Source organism: Microcebus murinus, chromosome 6, assembly GCF_040939455.1.
Source record: "Microcebus murinus isolate Inina chromosome 6, M.murinus_Inina_mat1.0, whole genome shotgun sequence".
Classification (NCBI taxonomy): domain Eukaryota; kingdom Metazoa; phylum Chordata; class Mammalia; order Primates; family Cheirogaleidae; genus Microcebus; species Microcebus murinus.
In genome coordinates this window covers 92,267,660-92,286,204 of record NC_134109.1, presented here as the reverse complement: position 1 = coordinate 92,286,204, position 18,545 = coordinate 92,267,660, and the positions used below count along the sequence as shown (strand labels likewise).

Sequence of the window (18,545 nt, the reverse complement as noted above, 5' to 3'; positions counted from 1 at the left end):
TCATAGTCTATCATTTATAGGTTACTAAAATTAATACATGGATTGTAGCCATACTTACCCTACAGGTAAAAAATGATGTAGAATAAGGTCAAGCTTTCTCTGTTCTTGACAGAAATGTCTGAAGAGCAAAGGTATCCATGGAATGATAGCTGTGGGACGAATTATGAAGGCAAGTGCCACCAGGGATGAGTACTTGACACTATAAGCAAGGAAAATGTGCTATCAAGACAAGTGGGAAATTAATTTTGAAATTATCTATTATTTACACACTGTAATATGCATTTCCTTTTGGCATAAACAGCTGTATGAACTTTAGCAGTTACTTGTACTTTCTGGATCTTGGTTTTTCTTATCTGTAAAAAGAGGAAATATCTAGTCTTTTTTTTTTTTTTTTTTTTTTGAGACAGAGTCTCGCTTTGTTGCCTAGGCTAGAGTGAGTGCCATGGCGTCAGCCTAGCTCACAGCAACCTCAATCTCCTGGCTCAAGCAATCCTTCTGCCTCAGCCTCCCAAGTAGCTGGGACTACAGGCATGCGCCACCATGCCCGGCTAATTTTTTCTATATCTATATTAGTTGGCCAATTAATTTCTTTCTATTTATAGTAGAGACGGGGTCTCGCTCTTGCTCAGGCTGGTTTCGAACTCCTGACCTCGAGCAATCTGCCCGCTTCGGCCTCCCAGAGAGCTAGAATTACAGGCGTGAGCCACCATGCCCGGCCAAATATCTAGTCTTTTCCAGCATTAATATCCTAATTCCAATATTTTCAAGAATTCAAGTTATGTCTTAACATCTTGTGTGCTAAAATGTATACTAACTTTTCACCACACAAATTTGCCAATTACTTTCTTGATAGAAAAATGGAAAATGGGCCGGGCGCGGTGGCTCACGCCTGTAATCCTAGCTCTCTGGGAGGCCGAGGCGGGCGGATTGCTCGAGGTCAGGAGTTCGAAACCAGCCTGAGCAAGAGCGAGACCCCGTCTCTACTATAAATAGAAAGAAATTAATTGGCCAACTAATATATACAAAAAATTAGCCGGGCATGGTGGCACATGCCTGTAGTCCCAGCTACTTGGGAGGCTGAGGCCGTAGGATTGCTTGAGCCAGGAGTTTGAGGTTGCTGTGAGCTAGGCTGACGCCACGGCACTCACTCTAGCCTGGGCAACAAAGCGAGACTCTGTCTCAAAAAAAAAAAAAAAAAAAAAAAAGAAAAGAAAAATGGAAAATGAAAAGTTTCTCCTAAGGAGGTATAAGGAAGTCACACAAACCGTTTCTCTAAGGAAAAACATCATATTTAAAGAAACATTAGGCAATGATGGTCTGAGTACGTATGATTTTGTTCTGAAAGCAAGCTAATTTTATCCAACTAAAACATTAGGCAGTGATGGTCTTCTGAGTATGTATGATTTTGTGTTGAAAGTAAGCTAATTTATGTACATAACTGATAAAAAGTGTGTGTGTATATATATACCTATAGGCACACAAATGATAAAAATTCTATACAAATCTATATCATGGATAAAAATGTCGGTTTTTACTAATAGGACTTTTCTCAATAAATGGCTGAAAGAGATGATTTGATAATTTAATCACAAGGACTATAGGTAGTAACTTATCATGTGGAAAAATATTTAGCCCTGCTAAAAATTAAAAGCAAGCAAAATAAAACACATACAGTATCATTATATACCTATTAACTAATATTAATAAAAATAAATAACTTAAAAAAATCCTTAATGTCAGTGAGGAAGTAAGAGCAGGGATAACAAATTCAAATGCCTACAGAAACCAGGTAAATAATAAAAATGAGAAAGGCAGGCTGGGTGGGAATTATGATATTGTCATGAAGGACTTCTAGCCCCAAATTCTACTACTAGGAGTTCCAAATTTTCAAGAGAAACCAGAAATCTAGGTTTTTGTGTAAGATCTCTCTGTTTAAAAAACTTAGCCAAGTGGTTTACTTTTTTAAAAAACACTGTACAAATGAAATAAAACATACCTGTGCCTTGGTTTGACTTTAGCCTAAATGCAACTTCTCCTATGGTGAAATTACAAAGAGGATGTTTATTTCTAGTTTTGACCTTACTCCAAATTTTCAGATTTATATTTCTTACTCCTTTCTGAGTATTTTTTATATAGCTCACATACTGGCACTCAAAATTATAGTGTATGAATAAACCCCACAACTTTCCCTCAAACCTGTTCAGTGTACACTATATAAGGAATAGCATCAGTTAGTTTCTTAGTCTTAAAAATTTATTGTCACCTTATACAGCAACTTCTCATCCCATGCATCTACTTTTTTTACTTTTTTTTTTTTTGAGACAGAGTCTCGCTTTGTTGCCCAGGCTAGAGTGAGTGCCGTGGCGTCAGCCTAGCTCACAGCAACCTCAAACTCCTGGGCTCGAGTGATCCTTCTGCCTCAGCCTCCCGGGTAACTGGGACTACAGGCATGCGCCACCATGCCCGGCTAATTTTTTATATATATATCAGTTGGCCAATTAATTTCTTTCTATTTATAGTAGAGACGGGGTCTCGCTCTTGCTCAGGCTGGTTTTGAACTCCTGACCTTGAGCAATCCGCCTGCCTTGGCCTCCCAAGAGCTAGGATTACAGGCATGAGCCACAGCGCCCGGCCTATGCATCTACTTTTGTTTCCTTCCCACTTCCACTGTCATCATTTTAAATCAAGTCCTATCATTTATCTTCATTTCTTTTTGCAATGCCTAGAAATATTCCTTTATTGAAAACATCATTGTCATCAACACTTACTGAGTACTTACTTTGTAAGAGGCCCTATATTATCCCTCTTACATAGATTCTCAATTAATTCTTTTGAGAGTTGTTTTATTCTCATTTTACAGAAATCAATGCTTAGATATTCTACATCTAAGTGTGGAATAGTACTTGTGGTGCGTATACAGGGAAGAATGCTTATATAGTAGTCCTTTTGTATCACATGACCCTTGCTTCCTGACTCAATCAAGGGAAGGCACCTGGCCCAGGCATCCAGTCTAAGGGTGGCCAGTGTGAAATTTATGTCTAAAAAGGGACAATGACATTTAACAGACCTAATCAGATTCTCTCAAAGTGAAGGTGAGATAGAGAAAGTTGGGCAATGGGTAGCAAAAAAGGACGTAGATAGACCAGCTAAGCCCCAAAGGATGGGAAAGTAAAACAGAGATGCATAGACTGTTTGGGCTATAAAGGCACAACAAAATAGCCCATTCCCCAAACTGCCTTGGATTTTGTATAACGTTGCAATTCATTTGCATGGTTGAGATTTCTCCCAGGCCTGGCCACAAGGCTGAGATGCCCATTGTTTAGCCTCATAATAATGTCCTCATCATATAGGTAACTTGAGTGAATTCTTTTTCTTGCAGTTAAGAGTCTAAGGCAGCCGGGCGCGGTGGCTCACACCTGTAATCCTAGCACTTTGGGAGGCCGAGGCGGGCGGATTGCTCAAGGTCAGGAGTTCGAAACCAGCCTGAGCGAGACCCCGTCTCTACCAAAAATAGAAAGAAATTAATTGACCAACTAAAAATATATATACAAAAAATTAGCCGGGCATGGTGGCGCATGCCTGTAGTCCCAGCTACTCGGGAGGCTCAGGCAGGAGGATTGCTGAGCCCAGGAGATTGAGGTTGCTGTGAGCCAGGCTGACGCCACGGCACTCACTCTAGCCTGGGCAACAAAGCGAGACTTTGTCTCAAAAAAAAAAAAAAAGAGTCTAAGGCAGAAATGATCTTATTTGATTTGATCCTCCCAACAACCTTTTATGTAGGAAGAATAGATATTAGCATTTTAACTGGATTCCTCAATTCTGGCTTTTTTCCTTTTAGTATATCCTAAATATTGCTACTACAGGAGAATTCTTTCAAAACCAGATTTGATTATGTCATGCTTCTCCAAAGCCTCCAGTGGTTCCCTCCAAACTACAGAATATAATCCAAATTCTGGAGCAGAGCAAAGTCCCATTCTAGCCTCATTACTTATTCCTCTCTCCTTCTGTGCATCCTACCACACTCAAGCTACCGTGGACAATCTGCCCTAAATATACTGAAGCCCTTTCACAGCTCTGTGCCTTTGCTCATGTTCCCTTTGCTTGATATTTGTTTCCCCAGTTTATATGAAGCCAAATCAGGTCCAAATAGTTTCAATTTGCCCTTCCACCATCCTTTACCTGTTCTATGTGCAGGATGGCTGTCCTGCCATGGACTACATCTATGAACTACTTTGCTTTCTGGCTTCTGATTGGTTCTGTCTAATTGGAAGGCAGAAGGTGAGTCCAATTTGGCTTACTTATTCCTGTGGCTATCTCCTTGCTATTGCTAAAAACTGGATATGCCTGCCTTCTATTGGATCGCTCTCTTATAGTTATGGCTCTGTATAGGCTCTAGTAACCATTTCGTCTCCTTGCTCCTTGGGGCTTAAAGATAATAGAGACTTCCTACTATGATTAGCCTTGGGGTACCATGGTATTTCCTTATTGACTTTCCTAAATATTTTATATACCTTTCTAAACATTTCTTTTATTAAATTAAATCCTTAATTATCCAGTTTGAGTACTATCTGATTTTACTATAATATATTTCAACTGAAAGTTTGTGGTTCTCATGACACTTATGAACAGTAGCAGGTCTACTGGACATTACGATATGTTGATATTTAAGATTTTTCAAAAGCATGTCTTAGAGTTTGGAACATAATTATTAACAATAATATATCTCACCTGTTCATAGACTTTGAACCTTCCAAAGGATAGTAGAAAAGAGCAATTATAGTGAGAACAGTTTCCATGGTGTTTGTAAGGGTTCTGGTACAGCAATACCATGTGAACCAAGAGCACAACTGGCAAAAAAACTAAGAACAATTATGAGTAAATATGTATGAAGTAGAAAATGGAAGAGCTTAGTAAGTACTATCTTTATGGAAAACAGCAAGCAAGTCTAAATATTGCAAAAACCATATCAGAAGTTAAATGATGTTAAAAGTAAGTAAACATGCCCAAACAATGTTTTTAAGAAGTTATATCAAACACAGGTCTATGATATAATATCAGCTCTATATTTATTAATGTTAAGAAATTTATACTTTCAGGTGCATTTTTATGGCATTGCATTTGATTTAAATCCCACTCTCCATTAATGAAAGACATAAAACACAAATTCTTTGATGATAGAATTTACAGAGGATTGAGATTTATAAATAGATTCTCCCAATTAGTATTCCTCAAACTGTCTGATAGTACCAACACAAGTATTGTGACTTTTTTATTGACTTTGGTTTGGAAGTTACCCTATTCCTTGATGGAAAAATTAAGAAAAAACAGGAGAGAGGGAAAAAAAGGCCAGGAGACATTATTAAATTTTTATTTGGATACGGAATAAATTAATAAACCAGCTTTTAGAAGAACATGCAAACAGAGCATCATTAAGTCTATAAAACAAATGTCTTAAAAGAAACTTATTACTTGGGCCAAGGGTATTAAACATGTGGTACTATCAATAGCTTCCTATCTCTTCAAATATAGCCTTGAAAAAATATTTCCAATTTTCATGAAGTTAAAGGTTTTTCACAAACTAGAAGAACCTAGTGTTGCATTTTTAGAGGAAGGATTTCTCTTTTAACTTTATTTTTCTATTAGAGGAGAGCCTTGCTCTATCACCTAGGCTGGAGTACAGTGGGGAGATCATAAGCTCACTGCAGCCTCATGCTCCTTTGCTCAAGCAATCCTGCCTCATACTCCCGAGTAACTGGGACTACAGGCTCCTTCCGCTCCACTCAGCTAATTTTTGTTTATTTTTTGTAGAGACAGGGTCTCACTATGTTGCCCAGCTGGTCTTGAACTCAGGGGCTCAAGCAATTCTCCCACCACGGCCTTCCAAAGTGCTGGGATTAGAGGCGTGAGCCACCACACCTGGCCAGAAAAAGGATTTCAAAGTCATTGTGACCTTTGCCTACCATTTCATGTTAAACCTTCAGCCGGGTACATAAAATAAAAGCATAGGCCAGACATGGTGGCTCATGCCTGTAATCCTAGCACTCTTGGAAGCCGAGGCAGGAGGACTGCTTGAGCCCAGGAGTTTAAGGTTGCTGTGAGCTAGGCTAACGCCATCGCATTCTAGCCCAGGCAACAGAGCAAGGCACTGTCTCAAAAATAAAATAAAATAAATAAAAGCACAAAATAAAGAGGCTGACTTTATCCTTGAATCAATTAGCAAGGACTTAATCACCAAATCAATCTTTCTTTTTAAAATGCAGAAGAATACAATACTTGTCTTTTCTCCAATTTAATAAATTATTTTGCAGAAATGTGTTAGTAAATTGGTTACTTGGAATTTAGAACGTATTTTCCAATGGAAACAATATTGAAAAAGGTAGTAAGATTTCTAAACTGGCTCATATAAGCATATTTAATTTTGGAAAGAGCCAAGTGAAGTCACAACAGTCTTACAGAATCCAATCCCTTGTCAGGATACGATTTCAATGAGAATATCCATTTAAGGAGCAGTGGCTCACGCCTGTAATCCTAGCACTCTGGGAGGCCGAGGTGGCCGGATCACTCAAGGTCAGGAGTTCGAAACCAGCTTGAGCAAGAGCGAGACCCTGTCTCTACAAAAATAAAAAGAAATTAATTGGACAACTAAAAGTATATAGAAAAAATTAGCCGGGCATGGTGGCGCATGCCTGTAGTCCCAGCTACATGGGAGGCTGACGCAGGAGGATTGCTTGAGCCCAGGAGTTTGAGGTTGCTGTGAGCTAGGCTGACGCCATTGCACTCTAGGCTGCGCAACAGAGTGAGACTCTGTCTCAAAAAAAAAAAAAAAAAAAAAAAAAAAAGACTATCCATTTAAGAATGGGAGATGTCAAGAATCTATATCCCCACATTGAAATAAGCCAAATGACAAAAGATAGACTACTACACCACACTCTCTCCCTTACATGAGTCCAACTATTTCAAACATTCCAGCCAGAAGTAAAAGAGTGTCTCAATGCAATGGATTTCTCAGGCTGCACCTCAGGTAGCTAGAGGAATAGACAAGGGTGATAAGTAGCTGAGATGCTTTGTGAGGTAGGCAGTGATTTAGAACTATTCCTACTGAATTCTATGAAAGTGAGGCAAGGACAGTTTTGAGGAGTGAAGGGGCTTCCAAAGGCTGTCTCCTGGGGTTTAGCCTTTGATAGCATTTGAGGTCATCAGTGGCTTCAACCACCTAGGGCTTTCTCAGAAGGAGAGATATGGTATGTGCCACTTGCATTTTGCTGTTTTTAATTATGGAAGTACCCCTATAAAGTTATATGAATTATCTTCCAAAACTGTTTTGGGAATCGATGTTTCCACATGTTTTATGTCCATAGGAATGAAATAACTGCCATACAGTTTCTAAAGTGTTTCAGACTTACCACCCATCTTGCCACTTCCCGATTTTCTAGTTGCTTCATTAATGAGTAAAGCCGAATGTCTGCTACAGCAGATAGAAGTGCTTGGGCAAGTCTAGGAATCCAAATCTTCATTAGTTGAAAAAGAAGAAGAGGATGTTAAAAACATCTGTTGGTTTACACTGAATTACCGTAAAAATCAACAAGCTCATCCAACTATCAATTGAAAGCCATTTTTAGTATAAAAATAGTCAATGTATTATTCTGTTAATATTCTTCTACAAAAATACATCTCTTTTTCTTCAAAATTACATTAATTTCTCATGACAATAAATACTTGAGGTGGTTTTACCATTCTCTCTGTTTTAAATATATATATAACATATATGTGTAAAACATATATAACATATAAAAATACATATATAATATATATAAAACATAAAACATATATATGAAATCAACACTAATTTTAATTTAAATAGCAAACCATTTCATTGTGTTAAGATTCTATTTTAGAATTATACTTTCATTAGCAACAATAGGTTTTTTTTTAAAATCAAACATTTCTAGTACTGGGTACTACATATCATACTAAGTACTTTATATCTATCAGCTCATTCAGTCCTAACAATCTTCTGAGGTAAGTACTGTTTAATAGATGAGGAAACTGAGACACAGAGAGCTTAAGTTATCTTCACAAGGCTGCACAGCCAGTTATCGTAGAAGCCAGGATTCAAAACCCAAGTCTGCCTGACACTAAAGCCTGTGCTCTTAACTACTAAATTACATTGTTTCCCTATTCCTCAGTATAGATAATGACAAATTGCTTTTTTTTAAAAAAAGAGCACAAATATCCTATAATTATAGAAAATGGTATTCAGAAGACCTTAAAGAGTAAATTTTAAGAGTAAAAGTAAAAGCAATTAAAAACTAAATGCATTACAACTAAATTATAGTTGGAAATGCTAATACCATGTATTAGCATCTCTGAGAATTAAAAAATGTGTCATTGGGGCACATATTCTCAGGACCTCTTGAGGCCATGTGCTCTGGGCCAGTCACACACATTTTGCTCAGAATAAACCTCTTTAAAAAAGTGTCATAGTTATCACTAACAAAATAACATTTGCTGCTAGAGCACGATTTAATCTTGGTTTGTTCAAAAGATATGTTTCTAAAAATTTGTGAATTTGTATTTTTTGTTGAATCAAACTTTATTAAGTTTACATTATAATTGGAGCTGCTTTATTTTCAATTGTCAGTGGCTTCTAACACTTTAGCTTTATGTTCTTTTTCTTTGTCAATATGTAAATAAATGCTTACATCTGAAAAATAAAGGTAGACTATACTTCTTAATTCCACTTAAATTGTGCCCTGTAAAATACAGTAAAAGGCACCTATGTACATACCTTCTGTTTACTTTGCATAGGGAGCTATAAGCTTCATCCTCACTTCCCAGGCCCCCTGAAAGCAGTTCATATGAAAAGTCAATTTGGCCACAAACTTACTCTGAGCCAACAGTGTGAGGAGGCTACTAAAAAGATAATAGAATCCTTGCTCTGAGAGATAGTTCTTATGAAGTTAATGGTCCCACTATATTCTGAACTAGTTACCCTAGCCTTCAGTATTGCGTTCAGTTTGGAGATCCACATTTTAAGAAGGATATTATTTAATAATAAATTACAAGGTTTCAGACACTATCTATGATTATGAGGTTAAGAACTGGAGATGGCCCGGTGCGGAGGCTCATGCTTGTGATCCTAGCACTCTGGGAAGCCAAGGCAGGAGGATTGCTTGAGGTCAGGAGTTTGAGACCAACCTGAGCAAGAGTGAGACCCCATCTCTACTAAAAATAGAAAAAATTAGCCAGGCATGGTGATGCATGCCTGTAGTCCCAGCTACTTGGGAGGCTGAGGCAGGAGGACTGCTTAAGCCCAGGAATTTGAGGTTGCTTTGAGCTAGGCCAATACCATGATATTCTTCTAGCTTGAGTGACAGAGTGAGACTCTGTCTCAGGAAAAAAAAAAAAAAAAAAAAAAGAACTAGAGATGTTTAGCCTGGATAAAGAAAAATTTCTGAAGGGTTGTCATGTAGCAATCTTGAATTTAAAAGAAAGTAGGCTGGGCATGGCGGCACACACCTGTAATCACAGCACTTTGGGAGGCCAAGGCAGGGGGATTACTTGAGCCCAGGAGTTTGAGACCAGCCTGGGCAACATAGTGAGATCTCTGTATAAAAAAAGAAAAAACTTAGTTGGGTGTGGTGGCATGTGCCTGTGGTCCCAGGTACTGGGGAGGCTGAGGCAGGAGACTGCTTGAGCCCAGGAGTTGGAGGCTGCAATGAGCTAGAATTGCATGCACCACTGCACTACAGCCTGGGGAACTGCAGCACTGCACTGCATCCTCTCTAAACAAAGAAAAAAGGAGAGAACTTGACTTATTATTTTTGCGTTGAGCTAAAATCTACTTTCTTGCTTGCTTTTTTGAGATAGGGTCTCAGCCAGGGTTGGAGTGCAGTGGCACAATAATAGCTAACTGTAGCTCCAAACAATTGGGCTCCAGTGATCTTCCTACCTCAGCCTACTGGATAGCTGGGACTACACGCCCACACTACTATGCCAGCTAATTTTTTGTAGCAAAGGGGTCTTGTTATGTTCCCTAGCCTGGTCTTGAAATCATGGGTTCATGCAATCCTCCTGCCTCAGACTCCCAAAGTGCTGGGATTACAGGTGTGAGCCACTGAGCCAGGCCATAAGTGGAGTTCTGAACCCCAGTTATTAGCAATCTCTCCCGACTTTTAAGATACCATAATTTTCCAGGTTGTAGTAAGGACCTAAGAAGTAAATAACAGTTGCACATAGCTTCTGGAAAATTAAAAGCAGTAGGGTGGGGTAAAGAGGAGAAGGGGTAGTGTTGGCAGCTTACCTTTCTATACTTCTGTAAGCTCCTGACTCCTCCCTTAGGCTACAGGAGCCAGGTACCCTTTTGTTGTCTTCTGACTATTCAAAGTCCCTACTGTGGTACCTCATTCAGTTTCCCCTCCTCTTCCTCTTTCCTCTCACATGTTCTAAGCCAGCACTAGCTGATAGAAATATAACACAGGCCACATGTATAATTTTAAATTTTATAGCAACCAAATTTAAAAGTAAAAAAAGAAAAACTCAAAACCTAAAACTCAGTACAGGCAAAATTTCATTTTGTTTAATCCAATATATCTCAGACATTTTATTTAATCAATATAAAAAATTATAAAAAATATTTTTATAATTTTTTTGTACTAGGCCTTTGACATCCAGTATGTGTTTTACACTTACAGCACCTTCCAGTTTGGACTAGCTACATTTCAAGTGTTCAACAGCCACATGTGCCTAGTGGCTACCATGATGGACAGTGTAGCTTTAAGCCATACTTACTTCTGTGCACACACCTTAGGCAGTTTAGAGAGAAGCTATCTGGAAAGTAGACCTAGGATTTAGCTGTAGCTATGCTTTTAAGATGCTGTGACCTTGGTCTATTTAATTCACTTCTCTGACCCCTTCTAGCTTCAAAATGATAAAATGTGCTTAAAATAACCAATATGAGAATATGAATGACTAACTGATCACATCCTAAAGACTCTCTACCTGGTCAAGTTCCAAGTAGGACAGAGGGTTTTGGGGGGGGATTAGTGGGGGGGAGGGCAGGAGTCAGGGGTCAGGGAGGTTTCCTTTACATCACAAAGTGGCCTGGTGGGTCAGCTATAGGTTGAGGGCAGTGGATAGGTTTTAGAGGAATAGGAAATTTTTCTATCTTGAAGACCCCTTCATTAATAATCTTACTACTTACTTGTTGAAACATAAAATGTCCTTGATGACATTATATATATTTGCATATGGTTCCAGACTTTATGAATACCCTGCAGAATATATAAGCTGGTGCGTAACTCTGAGAGGAGAAATGTTAATTCGCAACTCCTAAATTCTCTCTGTGTCAATGGGAGAAACTCTGCTGCTGCTCTAAATTCTTCTTCCCCTATAAAGCATCAGTTTCACTGGTGTGACTCTCATTTCTTAATAATGGGAAATCAAATATCACTGCAAAGGGAAGGGTACAACCCTGCCTTAAAACAAATACCTGGAACTGTAGTGTCTTCCTAGGCTCCAAAAAACACCTCAGGACTTAAACTCTCTTTGGAATACTGGGTCACTAGCCCTCCCTAACAGAAAATAGGGAAGGCCCAAAATTCTGAGTCCAACTACATGACAGCTTAAAAGATCTTGAGTGTGAGGCTACAGAAACTTTTGTACCATTAGGTCCTCCTTTGTACCCTCTGCTAACAACTGACCCCAGCAATTCATGATCTAGGAGTTACAATCCTACTTAACTACTGATGTTCAATTACTACACACTGATTAAACATAATATTAAATTTCTATCAAATTAATTTTTTTTTTTTTTTTTTTGAGACAGAGTCTCACTCTGTTGCCCTGGCTAGAGTGCCATGGCGTCAGCCTAGCTCACAGCAACCTCAAACTCCTGGGCTCAAGTGATCCTTCTGCATCAGCCTCCCATGTAGCTGGGACTACAGGCATGTGCCACCATGCCCAGCTAATTTTTCCTATATATTTGTAGTTGTCCAAATAATTTCTTTGTATTTTTAGTAGAGACAGGGTCTCGCTCTTGCTCAGGCTGGTCTTGAACTCCTGACCTTGAGCGATCCTCCCGCATCGGCCTCCCAGAGTGCTAGGATTACAGGCGTGAGCCACTGTTCCCGGCCTCAAATTAATTTTTTTTTTTTTTTTTTTTTTGAGACAGAGTCTCGCTTTGTTGTCCAGGCTAGAGTGAGTGCCGTGGCGTCAGCCTAGCTCACAGCAACCTCAAACTCCTGGGCTCGAGTGATCCTTCTGCCTCAGCCTCCCGAGTAGCTGGGACTACAGGCATGCGCCACTATGCCCGGCTAATTTTATATATATATATCAGTTGGCCAGTTAATTTCTTTCTATTTATAGTAGAGACGGGGTCTCGCTCTTGCTCAGGCTGGTTTTGAACTCCTGACCTTGAGCAATCCGCCCGCCTCGGCCTCCCAAGAGCTAGGATTACAGGCGTGAGCCACAGCGCCCGGCCTCTCAAATTAATTTTTAAGTTTTAATTTCAACACTAAATCCTGAATGGGTTTATATGTATTTAGTCTTCATAAGCTCATATAACATGGTCTTCCACTTGCAAAAACAAAACACAACACTGCTCTCAAGTGATTCTTTTAAGAAGAGAGTATATTTCTGAAGTCCAAATAATGTATAATAATATAGTCATTTTGAAAATCTGCACATCCTAACAGGCTTCCTCACAACAGGGCACTTTCATGCTTAGTCTTGTGTTTGGCACATACTTAAGTGTTACACATCACAGTATGTCTTTAGTACCACGGCTTCCCACATACGCCTGGACTTTAGCAACAATAGCCTTTTAAAAACAAACTTCATGGTACCAATAATATCATTGAGTTTATATACATTAACCTTTGAAAAAGGACGTAATAAATCTATTTTTAACAACTATTTTGGTTACTTTTATTTAAACTTACCAGCAACTGAACACTATCTTGCCCCAAAAGATGTAGAATCTTGTAAATGCTTGCAAAGATTAAAGGGTAAGTGTAACCCCTTAATCTTTCTGTCCATTCCCAGGTCAAATAACCATAATTAGTAATGTTAAGGACTAAATGTCAAATAGTATTGAAACAAAACCTATTTTCATTTCCATATATAAAACATTTTATTTTATTTTAAAACACAGCATTTTATACTGGCAATTTGTATTATAAATTCAACTGGCCAACTAATTCTTAACATCTTCAAGGCAGGAATGTGTTTTTTACTTCCTCTGTATTTTCCAAGTACTAAGCCCTGTGGAAATATACAATAGTTAAGGGCTGTGTCAAGTATATTAACATGAAGAAGAAATACTGGTATAAAATAATTACATACTTTGATATGTTAAAATTATTTGGAGAAAATATAGAAAACAAAATATGTGCAGTAGTGTCCTTCTTATCTATGGTTTCGCCCTCAGTCAACTGCCATCTGAAAATATTAAGATTGAGAGAGACAGAGAAGGGAAGGGGAGAAAGAGACAGATACCACATTCACATACCTTTTATTATAGTATATTGTTATAATTGTTGTTTTATTATTTTTGTTAATCTCTTACTGTACCTAATTTATAAATTAACCTTTATTATAGGTACTTATGTATAAGATAAAAACACAGTATATATAATATATATAGGGTTCAGTAGTCTTTGTTTCTGATATCCACAGGGCGTCTTAGAATGCACCCCCTGCAGCAGATAACGGCAGGGACTACTGTAATATAAACTGAACACAATTTCTAAGATGAATGGACATTCATAGTTTGGAAAAGAAGCTACAAAGGATATTTGAAAACCATGTGATGAGCAACTTCAAGAGACTGCCAATATTCATCTGGAACAAAACTTGTCTGCACTAAAAAGCAGTTAAATATTCGCAAAGCTATGGTAAACAACACCAGATAAATGTTTTCTCCAAGAAGATCTGAAAAACAAAACAGGTAATTGTGGCACAAAAGCCTGGCAGTTCCACTTACAGAACTTAAAATCTGCTGCTCTGGTTGGCCCTTTGCTCAGGCTCTGTTAAGGCACAGTAGTGAACTCTGGCCCCTTCACTCTGCTTTCAAAGCCCACCTAGGGAAAGTTCTACACCACTTGGTGATCACCACTCTTTTTACTTAACCAACTTTTCTTGCAACTTATTGTATAAAGAGAACATTAAGATAAGTATTGAAAAAGGGACTGGGTTAATTAAAGTCTTAGGCTAATTATTAATAGGTAATACTACATGTGTATCTAATGAAAGAAACCAGCTAATAAATTATTAGGACACAATCCTTTGTATGTGTACCAAACAGTGGCATATAAAATGGTCCCTTTATTGATGTTTACAATACACCAGGCACCGTGTTAATTCCTTTACATGCGTGTCAGTTCTCACAACAATGCTATGGAGTAGGTATTATCAGCCCCATCTTACATGTGAGGGAACTTAGGCTTCAGAAACTAAAATGCCTTATCCAAAGTAAAAAATCTGTAAATTACTAAACAGGATTCAAACCCAGATCTGTCTGCTAACTCCAAAGTCCTGCTCTTACCAACACATGGACAGACTGTAGGCTGAACAGAATTATCTTTTAAAATTTGAATTCAGTTGCCAACCACATAAAAATCAGAATTTATATTAAAATCTGTATCTCCAGCCTTCCAAGACTCTAAGATCTGGCAACACAGAGCTCAACTGGCTGGTAGTGGAATACAGGGTGCTCTTACAAGCCCCCCAGAGAGCGGCCCCTCACTCACCCCGCCGGCGCCCCGTGCTCTTCTCCTGGGCGCTGAGGTACAAGGTAGATTTTCTCTTTCGCAGCTTCATCTTCTCGTGGGAGCGGTTCTGGAGAACGCGCAAGGCGAGGCCGCCGTCGCCGCCCTCCCGCTCCATTCCGCACCTGCAAGGAGGTGGGCTGGGAACCTGCAACCAACGCTTTCCCGGGGCGGAAGGAAGCTGCAGCGGCGCGCGCGCTGCTCCGCCCCCATAAGTTTGGCCTTTGCGAGCAGCCGTCGCTCTCGCAAGCGCGGAAGTAGCCGGGAAAGGGCAAATGCCTAACTCGTGATCTCCTGGGTTGCACGCTGCTGGGTTAGTCTTAGCCGCTACGCTCGGCTCGGGCTCGTGTGCACGTTCCCTTTGGGCGTTTTGGCTGTGTGGTCTCTGTGTTCCATGTCCGGAGCCTGCCGTAAGGAGCCCGATCTCTCCTGAGCCGGGGCGGCGGGAGGCTGGGTTAGCGACGGGCAGCCAGGGCAGGACAGTCGTAGGGGCCTGATTATTTTATTTTTAAAACTATCTGTTCAGCATTCCACTGAGTGCTTTGTAAGAACGGTAATGATAATTATAAATGGCAGGCCGGGTGCGGTGGCTCGCACCTGTAATCCTAGCACTCTGGGAGGCCCAGGCGGGCGGATTGCCAGAGGTCAGAGTTCGAAACCAGCCTGAGCAAGAGCGAGACCCCGTCTCTACTATAAATAGAAAGAAATTAATTGGCCAACTAATATATATAGAAAAAATTAGCCGGGCATGGTGGCGCATGCCTGTAGTCCCAGCTACTCAGACGCTGAGGCAGGAGGATTGCTTGAGCCCAGGAGTTTGAGGTTGCTGTGAGCTAGGCTGACACCAGGGTACTCACTCTATTCTGGGCAACAAAGCGAGACTCTGTCTCAAAAAAAACCAAAAACAATTATAAATGGCAATGTTGGTATAACATTTCACTGTTTGGGTGATTTCACAATACCTATCGAGCGAGGTAGGCAGAGTAGGGGTAGGCAGAGTAGGGGTGATTTAGCCTGTCGTACAGGTGTAGAAACTGAGGCTCAAATGGTTCCTATGGTTTCTTTTTTTGAAAACAATAGCCGCTGAACCAAAAGCAAGATTAGTGAAGTTGTCATTTATCTAGTCAACCATAGAGTTTAGGAGAAAACGGGCTTTTCTTTCCCAGGTTAGTTTAAATTGCATTCCAGGGATATTAAAAGCAAGCTAGATTCTAGTACCAGTTTTGCCACTAATGATTTTTGTGACCTTTGCAACCTCGGGGGTTTAGGAGGCTGTAAAAGTGTTGTTATAATTTCAAAAAACAAGTAAATCCTTTTTTTTTTTTTTATGAGAGTCTCACTGTTTTGTGGGGGCTAGAGTGCCATGGTGTCAGCCTAGCTTACAGCAACCTCAAACTCCTGGCTCAAGCAATCCTCCTGCCTCAGCCTCCCAAGTAGCTGGGACTACAGGCATTCGCCACCATGCCCGGGCTAATTTTTTCTATATATATTAGTTGGCCAATTAATTTCTTTCTATTTATAGTAGAGACGGGGTCTCGCTCTTGCTCAGTCTGGTTTCGAACTCCTGACCTCGAGCAATCCGCCCGCCTCGGCCTCCCAGAGAGCTAGGATTACAGGTGTGAGCCACCGCGCCCGGCTGTGCTTTCTTCATTCACAAACATTTACCTAGTTTCACCAGAGACTAAGGTGTTGGCAAGATATATTGCTTTCCAGGAAGTACTAAGGGCTAAACTCCTCAATTGTTAAAAGTAAAGCCAGACAAATTGCTATTATATTTTTGTCAGAAATGAATGGCAAATGATTTTTATTTGATATCTATATTTATCTTTAATAAAGTAAAAACTTTATTAAAGTATCAAAGGGAACTCATAAAATGTTTTAGCCTGTTTTTAAATTTTTTTTTTATCATGATATGTATATATGTAGCCATAATATGGCTAAAAAACATGAATAGTGCAGAAAGACTAATGAAAAATACCAATTCTCTGCCTGCCTTTCTCCTGCTTCCAGATCATATTCCTCAGAGGCAATCGCTGTCAACTTTTTTTGGCTATTTTAGTAGTTTTATAGTATGACTTTAAAGGTATAAAGAGTATATGCCTTCCTCTCCCCTCTTTTTGCCATTTAAAAAAATTATCCATTTAAAGCCATTGTGTAATAGAAGAGGAGAGAGCTTTGTCATACACCATCATCCCATTACACCCATTTCTCATGCTCCCTATGTATTTATATTTCTATTTTAGTTAGTAACATTATTATAAAAATATTGTTCAGTGCAAAGAGGTGGCATAAAATCTTTAAAAAGGATATCGTTCTAAGTTACTGCTTTGCTTCCCATTTGCTTTGTACACAGATCTGAAGAGATTGCCTGGATGCGGAGTGTGACTTTCCAAAACCACCTTTGTCTTATGCTGTGTTTGCTGCAACAATGTTTAAGAGATTGACTCTTCCAGAACTGCTTTTTGCTAGCATCCTTGGAATTGCTTCAGGAGTATATATTTTTCAGCCAGTATTTGAACAGTATTCCAGAGATCAGAAGGAATTAAAAGAAAAGTTGCAATTGGCACAAGAATCAGAAAAGAAGAAGAGTTAATACTACATAGAGTTGAACTGTAATGATTACTTAAAGTTCCATTGAAATTATATATTGACTATAATCTAATAAAAACAGATATATTTTAAATATAAATAAATCATGAATAATTAATAAACATAAATCATTTTTAAAAATCAGTACTGTTAATTTTAATGCTTACTATAATTTTATTTGCCATTTGATGTCTTATCACCAAGACAGTAATTTCCTTTTAAACAAAAATGAATGTTTTAGGGAAATTTTGTTTTCTACTTGGGGTTTATTTTTCTGGGAATGCAGCCTATGCAGTGTCTAGGTGTGTATTAAATGATGTTTACAGTAATATTTGGAGATAAGTGAACCAAGTTAAACTGTCTTAGGCAGAAAAGTCCCTCAGCTTGGTTTAACATACAGTAGTATTTGTATATACTTTAGCAGTCTTTAGGGCCATCCATTTCTCATCCCAGGCAGAAAGGAGGAGCAGTTGAAAATTGTATAGCTCAAATCAAATCAAGATACTGCATCTATTCAAATTAAAACCACAGTGAGATAACTCTTCAAGTTTACTAGGATGGCTACAGTCAAAAAGATGGAGAATAAGAAGTGTTGGTGAGGATGTGGAGCAATTGGAACTTTAATACACTGTTGGTGGGAATATAAAACAGTGTAGTCACTTTGGAAAAGTTTGGCAGTTCTTCAGATAGTTAAACACAGAGTTGCCATATGACCTAGTGATTCACCTCCTAGGTATCTACCCAAGAGACTTGAAAATAGAAGCTGATACATGAATATTCATAGCAGCATTATTCATAATACCCAAAAAGTGGAAACAAGTATCCATCAATTAATAAATGGATAAATAAGTGGTATAGCCATACAATAGAATATTATTTAGCTATAAAAATAAAGTACATGTTATAATATGGATAAAATTAGAATACATTTGTATTACATGTCCAGAATAAGAAAGTATATAGAGAAATACAATTTATATATATATTACATAATACATTGAGAAAATATAGTAGATTAATGGCTGCAGGTATGAAGAATGATACAGTGGCTGTGTCGTGGCCTGTTTACAGGATGGAGGATGAACACAGAACACAAAAACGTGGACACACATACAAATGGTTGACTTGAGTACCAATACACCAGTTCAGTTTTATTTTTATACTCTAAAAGATTAAAGTTAGTTCCTT

General features: G+C 38.8%; 2 protein-coding genes across 3 annotated transcripts in view; one reads left to right on the top strand and one right to left on the bottom strand.

Moving 5' to 3' along the window:
* PIGB (phosphatidylinositol glycan anchor biosynthesis class B) overlaps positions 1–14,968 on the bottom strand; it is a 30,987-nt gene extending 16,019 nt beyond the window's left edge. The window contains exons 1-6 of the mRNA XM_076004391.1: positions 14,751–14,968; positions 13,800–13,932; positions 12,942–13,062; positions 7,404–7,508; positions 4,729–4,859; positions 59–199 (exon numbers count right to left, since the gene is read on the bottom strand). Coding sequence (XP_075860506.1) covers positions 59–199; positions 4,729–4,859; positions 7,404–7,508; positions 12,942–13,062; positions 13,800–13,932; positions 14,751–14,886 — 767 coding nt within the window. The 5' untranslated portion in view covers positions 14,887–14,968. The remainder of the gene's footprint in view (positions 1–58; positions 200–4,728; positions 4,860–7,403; positions 7,509–12,941; positions 13,063–13,799; positions 13,933–14,750) is intronic.
* A 28-nt stretch (positions 14,969–14,996) lies between these two features.
* PIGBOS1 (PIGB opposite strand 1) lies at positions 14,997–17,501 on the top strand. Of its 2 annotated transcripts, none has more exons than XM_020285913.2 (2): positions 14,997–15,081; positions 17,122–17,501. In XM_020285913.2, the coding sequence occupies exon 2, from the start codon at positions 17,197–17,199 to the stop codon at positions 17,359–17,361; it is 165 nt and encodes a 54-aa protein (XP_020141502.1). In that variant the 5' UTR covers positions 14,997–15,081; positions 17,122–17,196; the 3' UTR covers positions 17,362–17,501. The 2 variants fall into 2 exon arrangements, with proteins under 2 accessions (XP_020141502.1, XP_020141501.1); XM_020285912.2 differs by having other exon boundaries at positions 15,022–15,178.
* The last annotated feature ends 1,044 nt before the right edge of the window (positions 17,502–18,545 follow it).